General features: G+C 43.0%; 1 protein-coding gene and 1 pseudogene across 1 annotated transcript in view; both read right to left on the minus strand.

Moving 5' to 3' along the window:
• The window catches only part of PDILT (protein disulfide isomerase like, testis expressed), a 59415-nt gene that overhangs the window by 17463 nt on the left and 18770 nt on the right, over nucleotides 1-23182 (minus strand). The window contains exon 7 of the mRNA XM_077450003.1: nucleotides 567-764. Within this exon, the coding sequence (XP_077306129.1) occupies nucleotides 567-764 (198 nt within the window). The remainder of the gene's footprint in view (nucleotides 1-566; nucleotides 765-23182) is intronic.
• On the minus strand, nucleotides 17370-17487 carry LOC143925899 (5S ribosomal RNA; annotated as a pseudogene).

The following is a 23182-nucleotide window of genomic DNA, read 5'->3' on the forward strand; positions in this document are numbered from 1 at the left end:
GGGAAAAAGAAGTTATCAGAAAAACAAGTTATGTACACATTTGCGTCTTTACATGTCTTTAACTGCATTTAAAGACATCTATACGCGCGTTTTTTACTGATCACTAGGCAGGAACTTTTTGCCTAGAAAATACGTGTAGAAACTCCAGTAAAATTGTTACGGCTGTGTAAATGAGATTTTATACTAAGAATGTGTCCCAGAGCATATATGACAGTTTGCCAACACTCTGAAACAAGAGATAATTGTGTTATTTACAACAACCAATCTGGTGCTTCCTTTCATAATCTCATACTGCATTAAGAGAGTAACAGTAAAATTGAATTTGTTATTATTATTATCACAGACAGTTGGAATGTACAGAACAAGTATTTGTACTCTAGACTAGTACTCAGATAGACTTACTATTCATCACACATAAAAGCAGGAAAGTTACAGAATTATGTGAATTACAAAGAAGCATAAATGAGAAGGCGTTTATAAAAATTAGGTTTAATTGAGTTAATTACATTTTTTATATTAGCAGAGCTGTGATTTAATTAGTAAGAAATCCTAAATCTCTATATTACCTTGGCTTTACCATCCAAATAACTTTGACAGAAATTTCTAACATTTTCAAAGGTTACATCATCAGCGGGCATTCTGTATTTGGTATCACTTGTTATGTTTAGAATACGAATTGCTGGAGTGTCAACTTCTGTGATGCGGAAATATTCAAAGAGCCGACCGTTACGAGATTCATCCGTATCGACCAAAACAAAAATTATCTGGAAGATCAATAATGGGTAAAAATAATGGGTAAGCTTCTGTACATATTTTTTTAAATAAAAAAATACCATAGCAAACCTACTACTACAGCATCTATACAGACTTCTTTAACCATAGTAAAGTGGTGGGTGTACACCACAGAAATCACCGTCCATTAGTATACCTACTCTAAGTTGTTGAATGCTAAATTTATTGGTGGACATCTTTTTTTAACACTACTGCTGTTTAAATTATGATAAAAATAATTACAATATATTTAAATTATGTTCATGAATAAGCTTACCATACCATAACTAGTCTCTAAATATTAGGCACATAGTTAAAAAATATGTTATTTGCCAGTTTTTACAATAAAATATACATTATGTAACACCCATATAGGGATCTTTAATCTCCAAAAAGACATAAGAAACAAATAAATTAAAAAGCTAATGGAGGCTATAGCTCTCCCCTATCCTAATATAGATATATATATATATATTATAGATATAATTATATATAGATATAATTATATATATAATATACTGTGCACTAATTTTCCTTGCATATACATGTGGTAAAGCTTGACTTTGTAAATAACAACCAATAAGGTGCAAGGAAAAAATTAATAAAAATTTAAAAAAACTTTTTTGCTTGTACATTATTGTATGGTAGAAATCAGCAGAGCTTTGCAAAGTTCACAGTCTTATTTGCCTTTAGTAAATCCACCCCAATGGGGGAGATTAAATAAAACCACTGCACATAGAATCTGGTGCAGTTGTGCATAGTAACCAATCAGCTTCTAACTTCAGTTTGTTCAATTAAGCTCTGACAATCAGGCACACACTGTTCCGACACAAAGTTACACCACTTCTGATCTGACTTTGCCCTGCGACTTCATGTCCGAATTCCATGCGACTTCAATGAACAGTGAACAGGATCCGACTTTGAGTCTGGTATGCATCTTGAGGGGGAACCCCATGCCAAAAAAAAAAAAACAGCGTGCCCTCCCACTCCAAGACAATACCAGACCATTTTTAATGGGGAAAAAAACAGCGTGCCCCCCCCCCAAAAAAAAGTCCATACCAGATCCTTATCCAAGCATGCAGCCTGGCAGGTCAGAAAAGGTGGCGGGGGGAAGAGGGCTCCACCACCTGGACCATAGCAGACCACAGGCCCTTAACATGGGGGGTGGGTGTTTTGGAACTCTGCACCCCCCACCCCAAAGCACCTTGTCTCCATGGGGAAAAGGGCCTCTTCCCGACAACCCTGACTGGTGGTTGCGGGGGTCTGCGGGCAGTGGGTTTATCGGAATCTGGAAGCCCCCTTTGACAATTGGGGCTCCAGATCCTTGACCCCCCTATGTGAGTATGGGGTACATTGTACCCCTACCCATTCACCCAAAAAAAGTGTAGTGTTACAAAAATAAGAGAAGGTTTTGGAAAAGTGCTTTATCAAAAAGGAAGAATTTTCCCCATTGTGGCTCTGTCTTCTTCCTCCGGTCTTCTCCCTCTGCTTCTTCTCCTGCTGCTTCTCCCACCTTTTCTTCTCCCCCTGCCAATAACTTCTTCATCCTCCAACTTGGTCTTCTTCCGACCTTTGAGGGGGCGGGGTCTCCGTATGACTTCCCCAGATGGTCACGCCCCATGGCTATATAAGAAATGACAGACACCGGACCTGACATAGCAGCGGGAGGCATCACTGGAGGAAGACCGGGTCAGCAGAGGAAAAAGTCATAGGCAGAGGGAGAAGAATTGGAGGGAAAAGAAGCAGGAGCAGAAGTGGAGGGAGAAGACCGGAGGATGAAGACATGAGCTACCATTGGGGACATTCTTCATTTTTAATCAACATTTCCGAAACTGTATCTTTTTTTGTAACACTACACTTTTTTGGGGATGAATGGGTAGGGGTATAGTGTACCCCATACTCATTCACATGGGGGGGCAGGATCTGAGGGCCCCCTTGTTAAAGGGGGCTTCCAGATTCTGATATTCCCCCTGCCCGCAGACCCCCACTATTCCATCAACATGGGGACAAGGTGCTTTAGGGTGGGGGCGCAGAGCCCCTCTGTCCCAAAACACCTACCCAACTATTATGAGGGTGTGTGGCCTGGTATGGTCTAGAAGGAGGGGGCGCTCGCTCATTCCCCCCTTCTCTGACCCTCCAGACTGCATGCTCGGATAAGGATCTGGTATGGATTTTGTGGGTCTTGGAGGGGGACCCCACACCATTTACTTGACTTACGTTCAAATCCATGGGTGGGTCTGACAATTTACCTCTCCCCTTTTCCCTTCAGTACACACCCCCTCCGCACAACTCTTACCCACTCATGGGCTGTTTGATCAGATACTGTGAACATCCTGATATGCATTACTTTCTCATGTGTCCCATGTTTGGGCACACCTGACCTTTGGGTTCCTTTGCTTCCCAAACAACTATAAAAATTTACAAAACGTTGTTGTGTTGCATAACTTTGTATGCTTTATTATCAGTTCTAGGTCATGCAATAACAGTCAGGATGCCTCCCCAGCCTCGCACAGTGATATTATTTCTATACCGAGGTTTTTTCTTCATGTGCCTTACTTACTGTGCAAAAGTCAAACTTTCTGTCTGACTTTTGTTACGTATCTATGCTAGCTATGTTGATTGTTAAACACACTTTATATGAAAATAAAGAATAAAAAAAAATAATAATAATCAATAGGTGCAAATCGTGCCCAAGTCGGACCAATGTAGTGCAGGGAGCATTTTCAAAGTGTCAAAGTGGGACTGACACAAGTTTGACCAGTTAAGACGGCTCTCATCAGGAACTATTGATTTTTACATGTCATGTGACTTGTGTTCTGGAAGTCGGAGGGCATGATGGACCAGTGTGAACCGGCCCTAAAACCTAGAAGCTGATTGGTTACTATACATAACTGCACCAGATTCTGTGTGCACTAGTTTTAGTAAATCTCTCCCAATGTGTCAATTTAGAGATATTTCCATTCAGTTCTTGTCCTGGTGAAAACAGTGTCAAAGGAAAAGAAATTAAAGTGTTTTTACCCCAAAATGTAATATGTGTGTATGTGGTTGTTATCTAAATGCTATTTATCTTTACATTGAGGGGGAAATACCCAAGTAGCCTGGCATTCCCCCAGCTTTTCTAATTCAATCTAACCAGGTGTAAAATGTGCTTGGCTTGGGGTGTCTGGATCCCACTGAAGGATGACTAATTCTTAGTAAGGGTTGGATTTGTTAACAGTAGGGGTAAACGACATTACAATTACAGATAAGAAAATGCGATAGATGGAGATGGACAGGGGAAGAAAAAGGTGAGAAAGGGGTCTGTCTACTATCATACACACATTCTAACTGAATCGCTCATGCCAGGGTCCTTTTTATCCAGACTTGAGACCCACACTCCAGCTGGGGGGGGGGGGGGGTTGTTCATCACGGTCATTGAAGACAGTTGAACCAAAATTCATAAAAATTTTGTTCCTCTCCCGGGCTAAACTTTTAGTTCCTTTGAGCAGATTATTACACAGGATGTCCATCCAATTCATCACCATTCAGGCACCATGCCGGTGTGAGGGGAAAGTTGAATATCTTCAGCAGTTCCACTGGTTAGATAATAACGATCTTATGCATTGTTCTAGCCCTGTTTACTGCAGGGTGGCTGTAAACACTGTCATTTGCCTCACATCAAAATCCTTTTAAAGCTATGTTGTACAAGACATATTGTTCTCATGTCCCATCTGCATTAATATAATTTTTTGCAGTATTACACCAGGCCAAGCATAGAAACAGATGTGTTGGTGTGGTTAGTTATGTGCTGTGCAACCTGCTTGGAGTTACAGGAGGCTTTGCTGATGCACAGCATGCCTTTGTCTCCCGTAGTAAGTTTGGCTGTCCCCTGACCCAGAGCTGCCCTGTTGATTGACAGCAGCTTCTGCAAGGCTACACAGGTGGCATGGCAACCAAACTGTGTTCTGTAACTGCAAGCAGGAAAGAGTGACGAGGCCCAATGGGCATATACGCCACCCTGCTATGGAGAACAGGGACAAACAGGGACAAACTGAGGCTGTGTGGTCATGTGATCAAATTTTTTCTATTTTTGTTCACATTTTAAGAAAATACCAATGAAGCATCCAATCTGCCTACGGAGGGGCTTGGAGTGAGAGCAAAACAGAACAGAGCTTCATGTATTGTCAAAGGAAAAGGGTACAGTAGCAATGATCATGTTCAAGGAGCACAAACGGTTGAAAAACAAGGTCCAAGATCTGTAAGAATAACACTGTCAAACCTGGACAGGCTAATTCCCTGGGATTGATGCAATATATGTTAAACACTCAAAGAACATATAAAAATTCAAAAAGGACAAAAGAGGGAAGAAAACCCAGGAGGAGAAAGATAAAGGGAAGAAAAGGGGATGGGAGAAAGGGGAAGCCAGTAGAGGAAAAAAGAGAAGGAAGAGGACAATAGGGATATGGACTCTAGGTCATCAGGCCAGCCGGTCACGGGAGTCCAATATTAGCCAGGGGAAGCAGGGGTAAGGCACATTGAAGCCAAGTTTTCCAAATCTTGAGGAATTTGGCGTGAGAGTCCTTAAAAATGCTAGACATCTGCTTGTTAGGCATTAAAGCAGTCATACGGTCTCTAATGCTCCAAAAAAGAACCATACGATTCCTCTAGGCCTGTGCAATTGTTCTTTTGGCCGTCAAAAATAAGTACAGTAGGTTCCCAGTTTTTGCTGATGGGCATAGAGGCCCAGGAAAGGGCAGTGTAGTAGGGCTAGTGTAGGGCTAGTTTAGCATCCTTTCTGATAGTTAAATGAAATAGTGTGTAGTAGGCTGAAGACTTGGGACCAAAAGCCTATCAAACACCTACAAGTCCACCATATATGTAAGACATCCCTGAGATGGCCACAGCCCTGGAAGCAGTGGCCACTAGAACTAGGGTTGGCAATATGAGCTGGGACCCAATTCATCGCAGGAGTACTTTATAAGCCCTTTCTAGGGTAGCAGTGTTAAATGAGCACTTTGCTACGGTGGACCAGGCCTTGCTGCAGTCTGCTAGGTCTATCTCAGATGCCAAGTCCTGTTCCCACTGAGAAACATATGAGAGAGAGGTAAGGAACATTCTGCAATTCAGAGGGTGAAGATGAGACCAGACGCGCCTGGGGAGTGTTGTCATATGTGTTCAAAGGCCATTTTCCAAAAGGGGTAGGTAGAGGTGAGGTGAAGGGGTAATATACAATGTTGGAGTTGGAAGTTTGCAAAAAACTCAGATTGTGGGGCCTCCTGCGCTTCCTGGAGAGACACCCCAGAAGGGCCCACAGGCATAAAGCTAAAACAGCTGACAGATCTGAGCAGCTAAGTAATATTTAGTGACATTAGCCTATATAAAATACAGGTTCCTATTCTGCACTAGATAATTTGAGGGGACCCATTTAGGTAGAGTGCAGAAGTAGTACAGGATCTTAGGCAAAATTTTCATTTTTACAGAATTAATGCAGCCTAGTATGGGCATTCCCATGACTGCATAAGAGTGGACAGAGAAAGAAGTAGAGGGTAATAATTGGCAGAAAATAGAGAAGAGTAGTAGGAGATCAGTCTGATACACAAGTATTCGATAGAGGAGGATGCCCAAAGGTAGTGAAAATGGAATTGTAGATGTGTAATTAGGTGAGGAGGTGACCTGTTTTTGATGGCGCAGAGATGAATAAGATGGACAACTTTCTGAATGTTATCGCTTCAGAGATGCAGGTATTAAGAGTTTTGCGGGAGGCATCAGATAGGGCAGGAAGGTTGAGGTCATGAAAGAATTTCTCAGCTTGGTCCAGGGGAAAGGGACCAGATTTGGCGTACAGGGAAGAAAGAAACTCTGCAAAGCCCAAATCTATCTGTGATGGATTAAAAGTAAGGCCGCCTGTACGTGTCTGCAGCCGAACAGACAGATATGGTTTGCCAGCAGAAATAAGTTTCCCAGCCAACATAGGCCCAGGCTTATTGGCACACGTGTACAATTTATTTCTGATCTACAGTAGAGCCTTCTCAGCCTGGGAAGTAGAGAGGAGGTCCAATTCTGTGGCGAGAATGTCACAGGCTTTTTTAAGTGCTGTGGAGGGGTGTGCCTTCCAACAAGCGCACACACACAGTATACTATATACAGTATATCTCACAAAAGTGAGTACACCCCTTACATTTTTGTGAATATTTTATTATATCTTTTCATGTGACGACACTGAAGAAATTACACTTTGCTACAATGTAAAGGGAGGAGGGATTTGGGTTTCTAGAGCACTGGGCTGACTTTTCATTGGGGCGGAACCTATATGCTAACAATGGTTTGCACTTGAATGGAAGGGGGTCTGCTGTGCTTGGGGAGAGGTTTATGGGAAGGCTGGAGGAGTATTTAAACTGGGTTTGAGGGGGGAGGGTGAACTAGAATTACATTGGGCAGACAGGTCAGTTAGCGGTCAGACATTAATGGAGGGTGGAATGGGGATAGATGGGGGGTGGGATATGGCAGGTCACAAGAAATTTCCCATGTTGCAAACAGCCATTAAAAACTATAGTGCAATTTGTACTACTAAAAATAATATGAAAAACACCAGAGCAAAATGTAATAATGCATTTAAGTGTTTGTACACCAATGCCAGAAGTCTGCCAAGCAAAATAGGTAAGTTGGAAGCTGTGGTGCATGAGGAGAGCTATGATGTAATCGGTATTGCTGAAACTTGGCTTCAATCCTCACATGACTGGGCTATTAATATTCCTGGCTATGCACTCTTTCGGAGAGACAGGGTAAAAAGGAAAGGTGGCGGGGTCTGTCTCTATGTGAGAAGTGATCTCAAAGCAAGTGTGAAAGAGGACCTGGTGGATGGAGAGTGTGATGAGTCTGAAGCATTATGGGTGGAACTGCATTTAGATGGGTGTAGTTCAAAGTTAATCGTTGGAGTTTGTTATAGACCACCCAATGTTAATGACCACATTGGGTGGTCTATAACAAACGTTGGAGTTTGTTATAGACCACCCAATGTAATGACAGTGATAATAATGTGGGATTTTAACTACCCAGAAATTGACTGGGGTAATGGCACTGCTGGGACAGTTAAAGGGAAAAAAATGATAAACCTATTACAGGACAATTTTATGGTCCAGTTTATTGAGGCCCCAACTAGGAATGAAGCTCTGTTGGATCTGGTAATCTCAAACCATGCAGAGATTATTACTAATGTCCAGATAAAGGAACACCTGGGTAGCAGTGATCATAACATGATTTCTTTTGATGTTAGCGCTAAACAAGAAATACATACGGGTAAGATAAAAACACTTAACTTCAAGAGAGCAAATTTTCCAAGGATGAGGGCTGCTCTCCAGGACTTAGACTGGGAGAGAATATTCACTTCAATGGGCACAGAACATAAATGGGAATTCTTCAAAAAGACTGTTTGGGACCTCACTGCAAAGTATATTCCCATGGGCAATAAGTTTAAAAGGCTAAAAACAAAACCTATGTGGCTCACGGCCAAAGTTAAAAAAGCTAGAAACTATAAGAGAAGAGCTTTTAAAAAATATAAAAATGAAGGATCACTAGTGTCATTTAAATGTTACAAAGAATTTAACAGAATATGTAAAAAGGAAATCAAGGATGCAAAAATTCAAAATGAACGACAGATTGCAAAAAATAGTAGGACAAACCCCAAAAAATTCTTCAAATATATTAATAGTAAAAAAGGTCAAGCCTGAGCATGTAGGCCCTTTACAAAATAATCTAGAGTGGGTGACTGGGGCCAAAGAGAAGGCTAATTTATTAAATACTTTCTTCAGCTCTGTGTACACAAAAGAGCATGGGGGAGCTCATGTCCATAATGGGGGTGGTAGTGACACAGCCCCAAATGATCCACAATGGCTCAAAAGTGATATGGTCCAGAAATATTTAGACGGAATAAAGGTGGATAAAGCACCTGGCCCTGATGGCATCCACCCACGGATCCTAAAAGGATTGAGCTCTGTAATTTCAGAGCCATTGTATCTAATTTTTAGGGACTCGTTAATGACGGGAATAATCCCACTGGATTGGCGCAGGGCCAATGTGGTTCCTATATTTAAAAAGGGATTAAAGTCTTTACCAAGTAACTATAGACCTGTTAGTTTAACTTCTATAGCTGGGAAGATACTGGAGTGTTTAATAAAAGACCACATCGACGAGTTCTTGCAACAGACAGCATGGATTCATGAAAGACAGAAGTTGTCAGACAAATCTGATTTCTTTTTATGAGGAGGTAAGCAAAACCTTGGACAGATGGGTGGCGGTGGACATGGTATACTTGAATTTTGCAAAAGCGTTTGATACAGTTCCGCACACACGGCTCATGTGTAAGGTAAAATCTACAGGTTTGGAAATCAGTTTGTAAATGGATAGAAAATTGGCTAAAAGACAGAATTCAGAGAGTAGTGATGAATGATTCTTACTCTGAATGGTCTAAGGTTATCAGTGGTGTACCCCAAGGTTCAGTGCTGGGACCCTTACTTTTTAACATCTTTATAAATGATATTGGGTCTGGGATCAAAAGTAACATTTCTGTCTTTGCAGATGACACCAAGATATGCAGTGGAATAACATCCTTACAGGATGTCTCCAATTTACAAGCCGACCTCAATGCTCTGTCTAATTGGGCGACTATGTGGCAGATGAGGTTTAATGCTGATAAATGTAAAGTTATGCACTTGGGGGCTAAGAATATGCATGCATCATACATGCTAGGGGGAGTACAACTGGGGGAATCCATAGTGGAGAAGGATCTGGGGGTTTTGGTAGATAATAAGCTCAATAACAACATGCAATGCCAAGCTGCTGTTTCCAAAGCGAGCAAAGTCCTTTCTTGTATTAAGAGAGGTATGGACTCCAGAGAGAGAGATATAATTTTGCCTCTGTACAAATCATTAGTAAGACCTCACCTGGAATATGCAGTTCAGTTTTGGGCACCAGTTCTCAAAAAGGATATCGGGGAACTGGAGAAAGTGCAGAGAAGGGCAACCAAACTGATAAGAGGCATGGAGGAGCTCAGCTATGAGGAGAGATTAGAGGAACTAAATTTGTTCACTCTTGAGAAGAGGAGAATAAGGGGGGATATGATCAACATGTTCAAATATATTAGGGGTCCATATAGTGAACTTGGTGTTGAGTTATTCTCTGTATGGTCAACCCAGAGGACACGTGTACATAATGTACATAATATAACTGGGTACTAACATAGGTAAAGTTGATCCAGGGAAAATCTGATTGCCTCTTGGGGGATCAGGAAGGATTTTTTTTCCCCTGCTGTAGCAAATTGGAGCATGCGCTGCTGGGGTTTATTTCACCTTCCTCTGGATCAATTGTGGGCATAAAATTGGGTATATTGGATTGTACGATTATTTTTTATTTTATTTATTTGTTTTTAAGGTTGAACTGGATGGACTTGTGTCTTTTTTCAACCTGACTAACTATGTAACTATGTAAAGTAGTGAGTGTACAGCTTGTATAACAGTGTAAATTTGCTGTCGCCTCAAAATAACTCAACACACAGCCATTAATGTCTAAACCGTTGGCAACAAAAGTGAGTACACCCCCTAAGTGAAAATGTCCAAATTGGGCCCAAAGCATCAATATTTTGTGCGACCACCATTAACCTTAACACTCTTGGGCATTGAGTTCACCAGAGCTTCACAGGTTGCCACTGGAGTCCTCTTCCACTCCTCCATGATGACATCACGGAGCTGGTGAATGATAGAGACCCTGTGTGCTCCTCCGCCTTTCGTTTGATGATGCCCCACAGATGCTTAGTAGGGTTTAGGTCTGGAGACATGCTTGGCCAGTCCATCACCCTTACCCTTATTTTTTATTTTAGCAAAGCAGTGGTCATTTTGGAGGTGTGTTTGGGTTAGTTATCATGTTGGAATACTGCTCTGCGGGCCCAGTCTACGAAGGGAGGGGATCATGCTCTGCTTCAGTATGTCACAGCACATGTTGGCATTCATGGTTCCCTCAATGAACTGTAGCTCCCCAGTGCGGGCAGCACTCAGGCAGCCCCAGATCATGACACTCCCACCACCATGCTTGACTGTAGGCAAGACACACTTGTCTTTGTACTCCTCACCTGGTTGCTCCCAGACATGCTTGACACCAGCTGAACCAAATAAGTTTATCTTGGTCTCATCAGACCACAGGACATGGTTCCAGTAATTCATGTCCTTAGTCTGCTTGTCTTCAGCAAACTGTTTGCGGGCTTTCTTGTGCATCTTTAGAAGAGGCTTCTTTCTGGGACGACAGCCATGCAGACCAATTTGATGCAGTGTGCGGCGTATGGTCTGAGCACTGACAGGCTGACCCCCCACCCCTTCAACCTCTGCATATGTCTATTTTCAAAAGACATCCTCTGGATATGACGCTGAGCATGTGCGCTCAACTTCTTTGGTCGACCATGGCGAGGCCAGTTCTGAGTGGAACTTGTCCTGTTAAACCGCTGTATGGTCTGGCCACCATGCTGCAGCTCAGTTTCAGGGTCTTGGCAATCTTCTTATAGCCTAGGTCATCTTTATATAGAGCAACAATTCTTTTTTTCAGATCCTCGGAGTGTTCTTTGCCATGAAGTGCAATGTTGAACTTCCAGTGATCAATATGACAGAGTGAGAGTGATAACACCAAATTGAACACACCTGCTCCATATTCACACCAAAGACCTTGTAACACTAACGAGTCATAACACTGGGGAGGGAAAATGGCTAATTGGGTCCAATATGAACATATTCACTTATGCTGCGTACACACGACCGGACTTTCCGGCAGACTAAGTCCAACGGTCTTCCCAATGGACTTTTGGCAGAGTTCCGATGGACTTTCCAAATGCACGGATTTGGCCACACATGAACGGACTAAGTCTGTTCAAAAGTCCATTCGTTTTGAACGTGATGAAGACGGGACTAAAAAAGGAAGTTCAATAGCCAGTAGCCAATAGCTTCCCTTGCGTTGTATTTGGTCTGTTGGACCAGCATACAGACGAACGGTCCGTCTGATTTTTTAAACAAAAAACGATTGGATTAGCCCACACATGATGGGATTGTCTGATGGACTGATTCCGTCGGACCTAGTCTGCTGGAAAGTCCGGTCGTGTGTATGCACCATCAGGGATGTACTCACTTTTGTTGCCAGTGGTTTAGACATCAATGGCTGTGTGTTGAGTTATTTTGAGGGAACAACAAATTTACACTGCTATACAAGCTGTACACTCACTACTTTACATTGAAGCAACGTGTCATGTCTTCAGTGTTATCACATGAAAAGATATAATAAAATATTGACAAAAATGTGAGGGGTGCACTCACTTTTGTGAGATACTGTATGTGTGTGTGTGTGTGTGTGTGTGTGTGTATATATATATATATATATATATATATATATATATGTGTGTGTGTGTGTGTGTGTGTGTGTGTGTGTGTATATATAGATACATAGATATATATAGATATATATATATATATATAGATATATATATCTCAAATGTAAAGGTAAATATAAGTAGAGAATGCTTTGTACTGTATTACAGTTAGCTAGGATATTAGGAGGCTCACAAATACTTTAAATGAAAATAAACAGTTTCTGAATGTTTTCTGCTCTATACAAAACTAAAAGCTCATAGTAGTAGAGTTTAGTACTATTTTAGCCACTGATTAATGCAAAAGTTTGGTTTTTATGTTATTAGACTAGTTAGTAAAGTCTAAGTTTACGTAAAAAAAAAAAAAACAATCTCAAGGGATATTACTTCCCTTCAGTGAGATGTGTTCCTCGTGCTGCTGTGTCCTTGTTTATCAGAAATCTTCTTGCTTTGTAATTCCTCCTATCCCTCGCCATAATCTTTCGATAAGGCATGGGTTCATTGAACTAAGGGAGCTGTGACAGGCACCTATCAAGTGTGCTCGAAAATGCCTGCATTTCCACTCAGTTCCTCCATTCATAGAAGCAGTCAGGGAACGACTTAGCCAGTCTGTTGTGGAGGTGCAATAAAAAATGTCAGGGGACAGAGTATAGAAGGTTAGCAGGGTCAGCAGCTTGTAGAGCAGTTTGTAGAACAGTGTCGAGGATGTCAGCAGGGCAGAGAACAGGGCTCAGCGGGGCAGACGATAGGAGGTCAACAGGGGAGTGTACAGAAATTAGTAAGGCAGTGTACTGGGGGTCAGTAGGGCATAGGACAGGGGTCAGCAGGGCAGATTACAGGGGACAGCAGAGCCAAGAATAGGGTTCAACTGAGCGAAGGACAGGGGTCAGCAAGGCAAAGGACAGGGGTCACTGCTGGCAGGGTAGAGCTAGAAACAACCCAGCCTCCATCCCGCACCACCCCAAGGCATCAGGTCTGGGGTCCTCTCCGGCCACTTAACAATCTCCCATCCCACCCCCCCATTCACTCCTCTCCAGTGACTTCAGCACCCCCTAACTCAATACCCCATTCCCCTCCCCTGCCCACCCCACCGTACAAATCCCCCTACCAACTGCCCAACTTTTAGCACTCCCACAGTCCCCTTCCCCCTATATCCTCCAGTACCCCCAAACCCTCCTTGTCCCCCCCCTCTGCACTTCCCTCCACCCTTCCCCACTACCCCTTGCCCCAAGCCCTCCCCCTGCTTGCCCCCCCCCACCCCTTTTCACTTCTCTTCCACCCTTCTCTACAACCCCTTGCACCACAACAGGACAAGTTCTTCTCCCCGCAGATCCTTGTGCGACAGGTACACTGCATTGGGATGCTTCCCTCATCGATTAGCATGCAGCAACAGGTTAGTGGTAGAATACTAGTAACCATTTTTATTATTTTTTAATGCCTCTTTAACACTACATTTCCAAATGCCAGTTAACAATAGACATATATTGATTTTATATTTGTGTTTACTTTTATCATGTTTACTCTTATTTTTATTTCTGTATTTATTTTATTTGGCAATGTGTTTCTGTATCGATAATTATAGCATCTGATCATCATATTTAGACATATGTATATTTGTTCTGTACAGCTCTCATTCATTTTATTGCATTTTACTTTTATAAGATTTTTGGCATACAATCATCTAAATGATGTTTTTAGCTGCCACCTTTACATTTCTACAAATTTATACTGTTCCATATATATGTTCTTATGTACCTCTTTGTTTGCCATATAGCCCTGAAGAAGAGTCACTGTTCCCCTGAAACGCGTTGGCTTGATTTTACTTGTTGCTACTCTCAATAAACGGCTTTAAAACCCATTTTGAAACTCTTATTTACTGGATACTGGGCTCTCCTCCCTATCTACTTTCCAAGGGCAGTGGACAGGGATCACCATTGGCAGGGCAGAGGACAAGGTGTCACCACTGGCAGGAGGAAGGACAAGGGTTCGCCGCTGGCAGGAGGGAGGATAGGGGTCACTGCTGGCAGGGGAGAGGACATGGGTCACCACTGGTGGCAGGGAGGACAGGGTGCTCCGTTGAGGAGGTCACTGGTCAGAGCTCTATCTCTCATCCCTGCACGATACACAGCCATAGTGTAGGCACTAAGATCTCCTCCTCCCAACAGCACACACTGTAACTATGATCTGCATAGTGTATAGCTGGTTATTGTGTTGCATGTCTGGTCTTTGAAATTCCCTGGTCAAAACAGCAGCTTAGCTGCAGTAACCAGCTATACACTGTGCAGATCATAGCTGTGTGTAATGGAATCAGATTTTAGCTACAGTGCTGTGGAGAGGAGTAGATGTTAGTGCTTGTGCTCAGGTTGTGTAAAGTGCAGGGATGGGCGACAGCTGGCACAGCATCGGGGGTAGTAGGTGTCTTGGGTGGGTGGGGCGCAACTGAAATATGGGGGGGGACAGCCCACCACAGTACCCCCCTAGATCTGGCTGTGGAAGCTATACTACAGCTTCTATTGATTGAAAGGTCCATCTCCTCCATTTATAGGAGGAATTGGTCATGTGCTGGAGGGTATAGAGCTAGGAGGTAGAGAGGTAGCTAGTCTAGGTTTAGAGTTTTACAAACTGTCATTCCTCTCTCCTAAAGAAGGAATGAGAATTCATAGCTTTGTTGCTGATTTGTGAATTCATGGAGCAGCTGCTTGCACCAGACATAATACACTTCAGACAAGGGGATTAGCCAAGAGGTTGATGCTTAGTGGGGAGGCACTGGGCTTAGTACATGCAGGATGACTGAATATTTAGGAAATGTTAGGTGCCATTTATTATCTGCTTGGGAATGTATCTCCAATATGGCAACCAAGGCAAATGGGGACAGTTTTCAGAGACAACATACCACAGAAAGAATAGCTTTGTAGAGTTTGGAGACCACAAAATACCAAAAACAGTGTAATGCAAAGGGGTGGATTTACTAAGGGCAAATAGACTGTGCATTTTTGCAATTGCAGTTGCACTAATTTTCCCCAGTGCTTAGTAAATGTGGTGCTGATTTCCATCATCCAATCACGTGCAAGCAAATTATGTTTTTTAATTCTCCTTGCGCCTGATTTGGGTATTCTTTACAAAGTGAAGCTTTACCACATTTACTAAGCTTTGGGGAAAAATAGGATTTTTATAACAGCTTACCTGTGAAATCCTTTTCTTTTGAAGTACATCATGGGACACAGAGCCATAGTAATTACTATGTGGGTTATAGTCCACCTTCAGGTGCTGGACACTGGCACACCCTAAGCAGGAAGTTGCTTCCCTATATAGGAGTATCTCAGTTTTGTAGCAAAGCAATACACGTGTATACTAGAAAGAGGGGCGGGACCTCTGTGTCCCGTGATGTACTTCAAAAGAAAAGGATTTTACAGGTAAACTGTTATAAAAATCCTATTTTCTTTAATCGTACATCACGGGATACAGAGGCATAGTAATTACTATGTGGGATGTCCCAGAGTAATGCCAACTGAGGGGAGGGAGACACAACCAAAGTAGGGCACCATAAGATCAGAGGCTTTATACTGCTGCCTGCAGTACACTGCACCCCAGGTGACATCCTCATGTCTTTTTACATCCACCAGATAGAATCTGGTAAATGTATGGCTTGAAGACCAAGTTTTGGCCTTGCAGAATTGAGCCATGGAGGCTTGATGATGCACTGCCCATGAAGCACTAACAGCCCTAGAGGAGTGTGCTTTGATTTAAGAGGGTAGAACTACCTCTTTAAACCATAAGCTTGAACGATTACTTGTCATATCCATTTAGAAATAGTAGATTTCAATTCTGCCTGTCCCTTTTAGGACCTGCAGGCAACACGAACAAAACATCCATTTTCCGAATCTGAGCAGTCGCCTTAAGTAGACTTTGACTGCTCTCACAACATCAAGAGAATGTAGTGATTATTCTTCCATAGAACAGGGTTCTGGAAAAATGAAGGTAGAATAATATCCTCGTTTAGATAAAAACCTGATATTACCTTCGGTAAAAAGTTTGGATGGGGACGCAATACTACGTTATCCTTGAATAATATAAATATGTCTCTTTATAAGAAAGAGAAGCCAATTGTGATACCCTTCTTGCAGCAGATATGGTTACCAGAAAAAAATGTTTCCTTGTCAAAAAAGGACCAAGGGAATATGTCTTATCAGCCCAAAAAAAGCCTGTTTTGTAATGCCGACAAAGCTAATTTCAAGTCCCAAGGGTTCAGGGGTTACCTAACCGGAAATTAAGCCGTGTTACGAACCAAAGAATGCGAAGAAAGTGGTCGCTGAAATAATACTGATAAGGCTGAGACCTGTCCTTAGAAAGCACTCAAGGCCAGCCTTATTTCTCAACCCATCTGCAGAAAGTCAAGGATTCTACCTTTGACATTTTTACTGGGGTGCAACTCCTGGTTTCACACCAGGAGACATATGTTTCCCAGACTCCATAATATATAATTTTGTAGGTCGGCTCCCTTGCATTAACCAAGGTAGAAACTACTGAACCTGACAGCCCACACTTCTTCAAAGTGTGGGTCTCCATAGCCAGACCGTTAAATTTAGCGCTTCTAAAGTAGGATGGAACCTTGTGAGAGACGGTCTGGCCATGATGGTAGGGTCCATGGGTCCCCTACTGCCATCTTTACGATCTCTGCATACCAAGTTTCCTGGGCCAAGAATCAACGACTTCCCTTTCTGCTTGATCCTGAAAAGAAGTCATGGACACAGGCAGAATAGGAGGGAATGCATAAATCAGTGAGAACCGATTACATGGGAATAGTAAGACATCTGTTCCGCATGCTAGCGGATCCTTTGTTCTTGACACAAAGTTGTCAATTTTCTTTCTTGAACCTGGACGCAAACAGATCTATGTCTGGGATCCCCCACTTTTGACATATTGACAGGAAGATATCAGGATGAAGGAACCATTCTCCCGGGAACAACTGCTGGCGACTCAAGTAGTCCGCTTAACAATTTTCTATTCCTAGAATGAAGACTGCCAATAGGCAAAGTACATTGTTTTCTGCCCAGAATAGGATATGATTCACCTTTCTCTGGGCCGCACAACTTCTTGTGCCCTCTTGGTGATTAATATAGGCCATTGCTGTGGCATTGTCAGATTGAATCCTGGCAGGGCAATACCATAAACTGAATGTTCGGGCCCTCAAGACTAAGAGCTAAACTGAGGCTCTGGCGCACCCAACCCACAGCACCTGGTATTTCCAGGTGGTCTCTCATCCGGGTACAAACCAGACCGACCCTGCTTAGCCTCCAAGATCAGACAAGATCGGGTGCTATCAGGGTGATGTAGCTGTAGGCTTTGGAGTCAGACACATTGGGAATGTAGAGCTTGAACCCTTTGTTCCAAGCCGACAGGATACTGTTTTGCAGCAGTCCTGACTCCTGAATGAAACTGAGCATAAGGAACGGCCTTGAATGAAGCCACCATCTTTCCCAAAAACCTCATGTAAAGTTGAATAGAAGAAATTCATCTTGCTTTGACCACCCAAATCAGTACTTTATGATGCTGATCTTTTCCTAGGGTAAGAATACCCTTTTCTGGGTGTACCTACGATCAGACCCAAGTACTTTAGCCTTTTTCATGGTTTTAAAGAAGATTTCTCCTAGGTTAAGAATCCAACCTAGATATTCCAGGTAGTTGAATGTGGTGACCATACTTTGGTCTAAGCGGGCTACTGACTGGTCTATCATGAACCGATCAACTAGGTAAACCATAATCTTTATACCTTGGGCCCTTAATCTGGCTAAAAGAGGGGCCAGAACCTTTGTAAACACTCAAGGTGCAGTAGCTGGACTGGAAAGCAGAGCTACACTCTGAAAATCACCGTGAGCATTGGGCGCTCGGCCAGACGCCCCCCCTCGCGAGGGTCGCCCGGGGTTGAGGCTTCCAAACCTTACGAGCCCCATCTGCCCCCCCCCCGGGAAAAGGGCAGTGGGGCCCGTGCGGTACCTGGTGGGCGGGAGATTTTCCACCTTAAAAAGTAGATAGTGAGCGAGAAAATAGACATATGGAGGTATGCATCTTTGATGTTGATTGACGCCAGAAGTTCTTCTCCTTGTAGGATGGAGATAACTGATTTGGATTGACTCCATACGAAAAAAGAATGGTTATATTCAGGAACTAAATTTAGATTTTTGAGATCCAGAATGTCCATTTGGATTTGGCACTGTGAAAAAAAAAAAGAACCTCTGTTCTTACATGTAGACCCCCATGATCACTTTTTTCTTTTTCTCTGGATCCTTAGAAACGTTTGATCTGAGAAAGAAGTTTGTACGTGGAGCTATTGAGAAAGTTCCCCATTCGTCTCGACACTCTTCCTGCCAGATCCTTGAAAACTGCAGAAGAATTCCCCCTATTTGATTGAACATGGTGGTGGAAGCCACCATGACTGCCTGGAGTCTCATGCCTCTGCACAGAAGAAGGAGCTTTAAAACGAAAATACATTTACTTCTTTTCCTAAATGGCAAAAAGGGGGCTTTCCACTAGAATTTCTTTGGATGTATTATCAAAAACATTCCCAAATAGCTGTTTCACCGCAAAAAAGAAGACTAGCCAGGAGCTTCTTACAAGGCGTTTAGCAAAGGGCGCAAGGCCTGAAGGATAGAATCTCTCTTGCAACTATTGCAAACATAAAGCTGCCTCCTGGGCCTGCTCAGCAGGATAACCTTGAACACCTGTTTAAGGTTGAATATATATTTTATTGTTGTTTTCAGAAAAAAATTACAAAACATCGACATTGTAACAAAGTCATTATCAAAAAGACATATCGGTAAAGGTAAAGGGGAAAAGGTAGGGAAGGGGGAAAAGGGAACAAAGTAGAGGGAAGGTAAAGGGGAAAGAGGAAGAGTAAGCTCCCTGTAGCAGTACTCTTCTCAGTGCAATATATATCAAAGTGCAATGACAAATAACCTTGTAAACTAGAAACAGTCTCCAGTATCGAGAGACCCATCTCTGTGTAGGGCCATCAATCTTCGGGCCCAACCCAGAGTTAAAATCCAACTTTTACACTGTCTCCAGGAGGAGAGTACCAATGGTATTAAAGGGAGGGAGGGAAGAAGAAAAAAAAAAAAAGGAGAGAAAAACGGGGGGGGGGGCTCAGCATTTATGGGCTAGCAAAAAATCGAAGTCACCTAGTTAATTTGAACAGGTGATTAACAGATGATCGCTACCATGAAGAGCGAAGTTGCACCACATTTCACTTAAATATGATTCATAACTCGATCAGTGTCTCCATCCCCTACCCCTTCCATAGCTTCTGATCTCAACCTCATATGGTTAGATTGTTGAGGAATAGATCAGAGGCGGAATGATGGCGCCATAGGGACCATAAGATAATTAACTTATCATATGTATCATCTGCTTTCGCTTGCATCTCCTCCATGAGCATTATGTCATTCAGGATGTCCACCCATCCTGAGATGGGAGGGGTGGAGTCCTTCTTCCAGTAGAGGGTGACAACATGGTGGGCTGCAGAAAGAAAGAATCTCAGGAGGCATTTTTTTGGTGATTGGGTTGAACCGGCGAGAATGGACAGGAGAGCCACAAGAGGCGAGGGGGATAAAGATGTCTCATTCATATCATTATAGATGACAAATATTTTATCCCAATATGGCTGAATCTTGACACATTCCCACCATATATGAATATAGGAACCTTTACCTCCGTGACATTGCCAACAAGCGTCCGTAGTGGACGGGAACATCCTGTGTACCGAAGCTGGAACTCTGTACCACCGAGATAATAGTTTGAAGTTTTTCTCCTGTGTAAATCGCAACCTAGATGATTTGTGGGTGAGTATAAATGAGGTAGTCCACTGAGCTGGGGAAATCTCAACAGCTAAGTCTCTGGACCACTTGTGTGTGTACGCAGGAAGCCAGTCGCACATGTGAGATTGAATTCCCTTGTAAATTAGTGATAGAGTGTGTCTGGGGGTTTGGGAAAGACTACATAAATCCTCAAATGGTGTTAGAGGCCTGTGTTGAACACCTGTTTAAACTGGTCTCTCAATGATTAAGCAATTACTGTCAGCTCAGGCTGAGACATTCAATCTGCCAGAGAAAAATAGGAATGCCACCTTTTTATCCATTGGATCCCTAAGCATTTGAGCATTGTCAACTGGACATGTCAAACTTATTCACAGAGGATATAGCAGCGTTAATTGCTGGTATACACTACTTAGTGAATTTCCTCCACCATAGGATAAAATGTGAAAACTTTTTAGGAGGGAAAAATATGCTTATCTGGGTGATCCTCTCAGATACAAAAAAGCTTTTCCAGCAATGAATGGACAGGAAAGGGCATGCACAGCTTGAGGAGGCTTTAGTGAACCCAAACACTCAGTTAAGGGTACATAAATGTGGAGCGATCATTCAGCAAGAAATTGCACCATCAATCTTAAGATTGGAACAACTGATTCTCCCGCATTTGACACCTCAGAAGAGGAGTCATCAGCCTCACCATGGTCCCCTTAGGGAATTTGTCTTCTCATGCCCCTAGTTCCTCAGTTTGAGGGTCCTGAGTAATGGAAGAGAACTTGTCGCATTTTGACCCACACTGCAGTGTTAAAAACAGTTGCAGACATTTGGTGGCCCTGATGCTCACTGTGACTAGCCACCCCTTCTCAGGGGAGGATGCCATTTGTAGAGATGAGTAGGCTTTCCAGAGCTTGAGGGGGACCCTTTTAGCTCTTTTTTGGGGGTGTTTCAACCCCCCCTTCTGACCATAGCCCGATGCACAAAGCAGAGGTACTACCAGAATTAATGCTCAGCCTGATGCAAATAGTAAATGTGTCAAATAGGAAATGCCTGTGTCACCCAAACCTCTTTCATGCTTTTCTTTGCTCTTATGTCTCTCCAACAATTTTGCAGTCAGCATAAATTGAGTTTTTTTTTTAAAACACACTCCCGCATTGGAGAACGCCAACGGCATGCTAAGCCCCTCCCCACCTAGCATTGCGCCCCGCCCCCACCTCGCATCGCTCCCCCCCACCTCACATCGCGCTCCCCCTTGCTCTTTCAAGCATGGGCCTCCGATCCGATGGCATCAGTATGTGAGTGAGGTAGGGATGGCGTGGAGGAGACCTGGAAGCCGCCGCCGTGTAGGGGCGGTGAAAGAATGTCATTTACGATCGTTTTTAGTTCTTCCTTATACTCAGCCTCTTGAAGAGGGGAAGAGTTCAGCTCAGGTGGGGGGGTGTCTGGAGGAAGCAAAACCCCCCAAACTTACCGTAGGTCTGCCTTCTAGCCAAAAAAAGCCTGCTGCTTCTGTGACACAGCAGGACTCTGAGCAAAGCATGAGAAGGTACGTGCTCCATACAGCCCCCAGTGGTGACACTTAGGCATGACAACATTTATTTTAAAGGAGACATTTCATAAGAAAATTTAAAAATTCCTTAGAAACTCTCCACTTACCTTTCCCGCCGCAGGGTTTTCTGTGGTAAAACCAACAGACCCAATCTTCTCTCTTCACGGTGGGTTCCATTAACAAACCTTCAGGAACTGGGGACCCTCAGGAAACCACAATCCTGGACCTGTAAAAAGCACCCCGCTAGTAAAACTTTATGGCCTTAATACCAAAAGTACTGGATCCCGGGGGCCAGCTCGCTAAAAAGAAAAGCGTTACAGGCAAAATCTTGTTTCTTCGGATATGAGGCCTGGTTACCATTCAATTTGGTCTAAAAGATACTTTGAATGGATCCGGCTGCATAGCTAGCCCCAGCAAGGATTTCTTCAGTGGAGCACAGCACATCTTCACTCGTGACCAACACCTTAGATACTGGCGAAAAAACTGAGATACTCCCAGTAGTGGGAGGGGTTATATAGGGAGGCAACTTCCTGTTTAGGTGTGCCAGTGTCCAGCACCTGAAGGTGGACTATAACCCACATAGTAATAACTATGGCTCTGTGTCCCGTGATTTACGATTAAAGAAATTATTACAACTGCACTTACAAAGTGAATCTATTTGCCTTTAGCAAATTCACCGCAAAAGTGATCACAGGGCAGCAACTACAGGGCTTAGAGCAGAGCACAAAGCTCAGGGGATAGGAAAGTACTGATGAATGCAGCAGATGTATTGTGTAGCAAGACTGGAGTGGAGTACAGTCATATCGATCATATACACGATTGGGGTGTAGTGTGGACCGTGGGGGAAGACCTGCAAAAAAAGCTACCATAGACAATGAGGGGAAAAAAGGGAAGAGAATAGAAAAGAGAAAAGAGATGCAAGAGAATGCAGAGCAAACTATGTGGCCAGGAGAAGCTGCCAGGGAATATATTTAGGTAGCATGGACAATGGGTAAAGGTGCCAAATCATGTAGTGTGGCTTTCTTAACCACTTTCAGACCGGACCAATTTGCTGGTCAAAGACCAGACCACTTTTTGCGATTCGGCACTGCGTCGCTTTAACTGACAATTGCGCGGTCGTGCGACGTGGCTCCCAAACAAAATTGATCACCCCTGCGGTTTTTATTTTTTGCGCTATAAACAAAAATAGAACGACAATTTTGAAAAAAAACGCATTATTTTTTACTTTTTGTTATAATAAATATCCCCCAAAAATATATAAAAAAACATTTTTTTCCCTCAGTTTAGGCCGATACGTATTCTTCTACATATTTTTGGTAAAAAAAATCGCAATTAGCGATTATTGATTGGTTTGCGCAAAAGTTATAGCGTTTACAAAATAGGGATAGTTTTATAGCATTTTTATTAATAATTTTTTATTATTTTTTTTACTAGTAATGGCGGCGATCAGCGATTTTTATTGTGACTGCGACATTGTGGGGGACCCATCGGACATTTTTGACACATTTTTGGGACCATTGTCATTTATACAGTAATCACTGCTATATAAATGCAGTGATTCCTGTGTAAATGACACTGGCAGTGAAGGGGTTAACCAGTGGGTGGCAGTGTAGGGGTTAAGTGTTCCTAGGGGTGTGTTACTAACTGTGGGGGGGTTGGGCTTTCATTTAGTGAACACTGATCTCTGCT

This window comes from Lithobates pipiens, unplaced genomic scaffold (genome assembly GCF_037356315.1).
Source record: "Lithobates pipiens isolate NorthernLeopardFrog02 unplaced genomic scaffold, aLitPip1_a1.2 Scaffold_22, whole genome shotgun sequence".
Classification (NCBI taxonomy): Eukaryota; Metazoa; Chordata; class Amphibia; order Anura; family Ranidae; genus Lithobates; species Lithobates pipiens.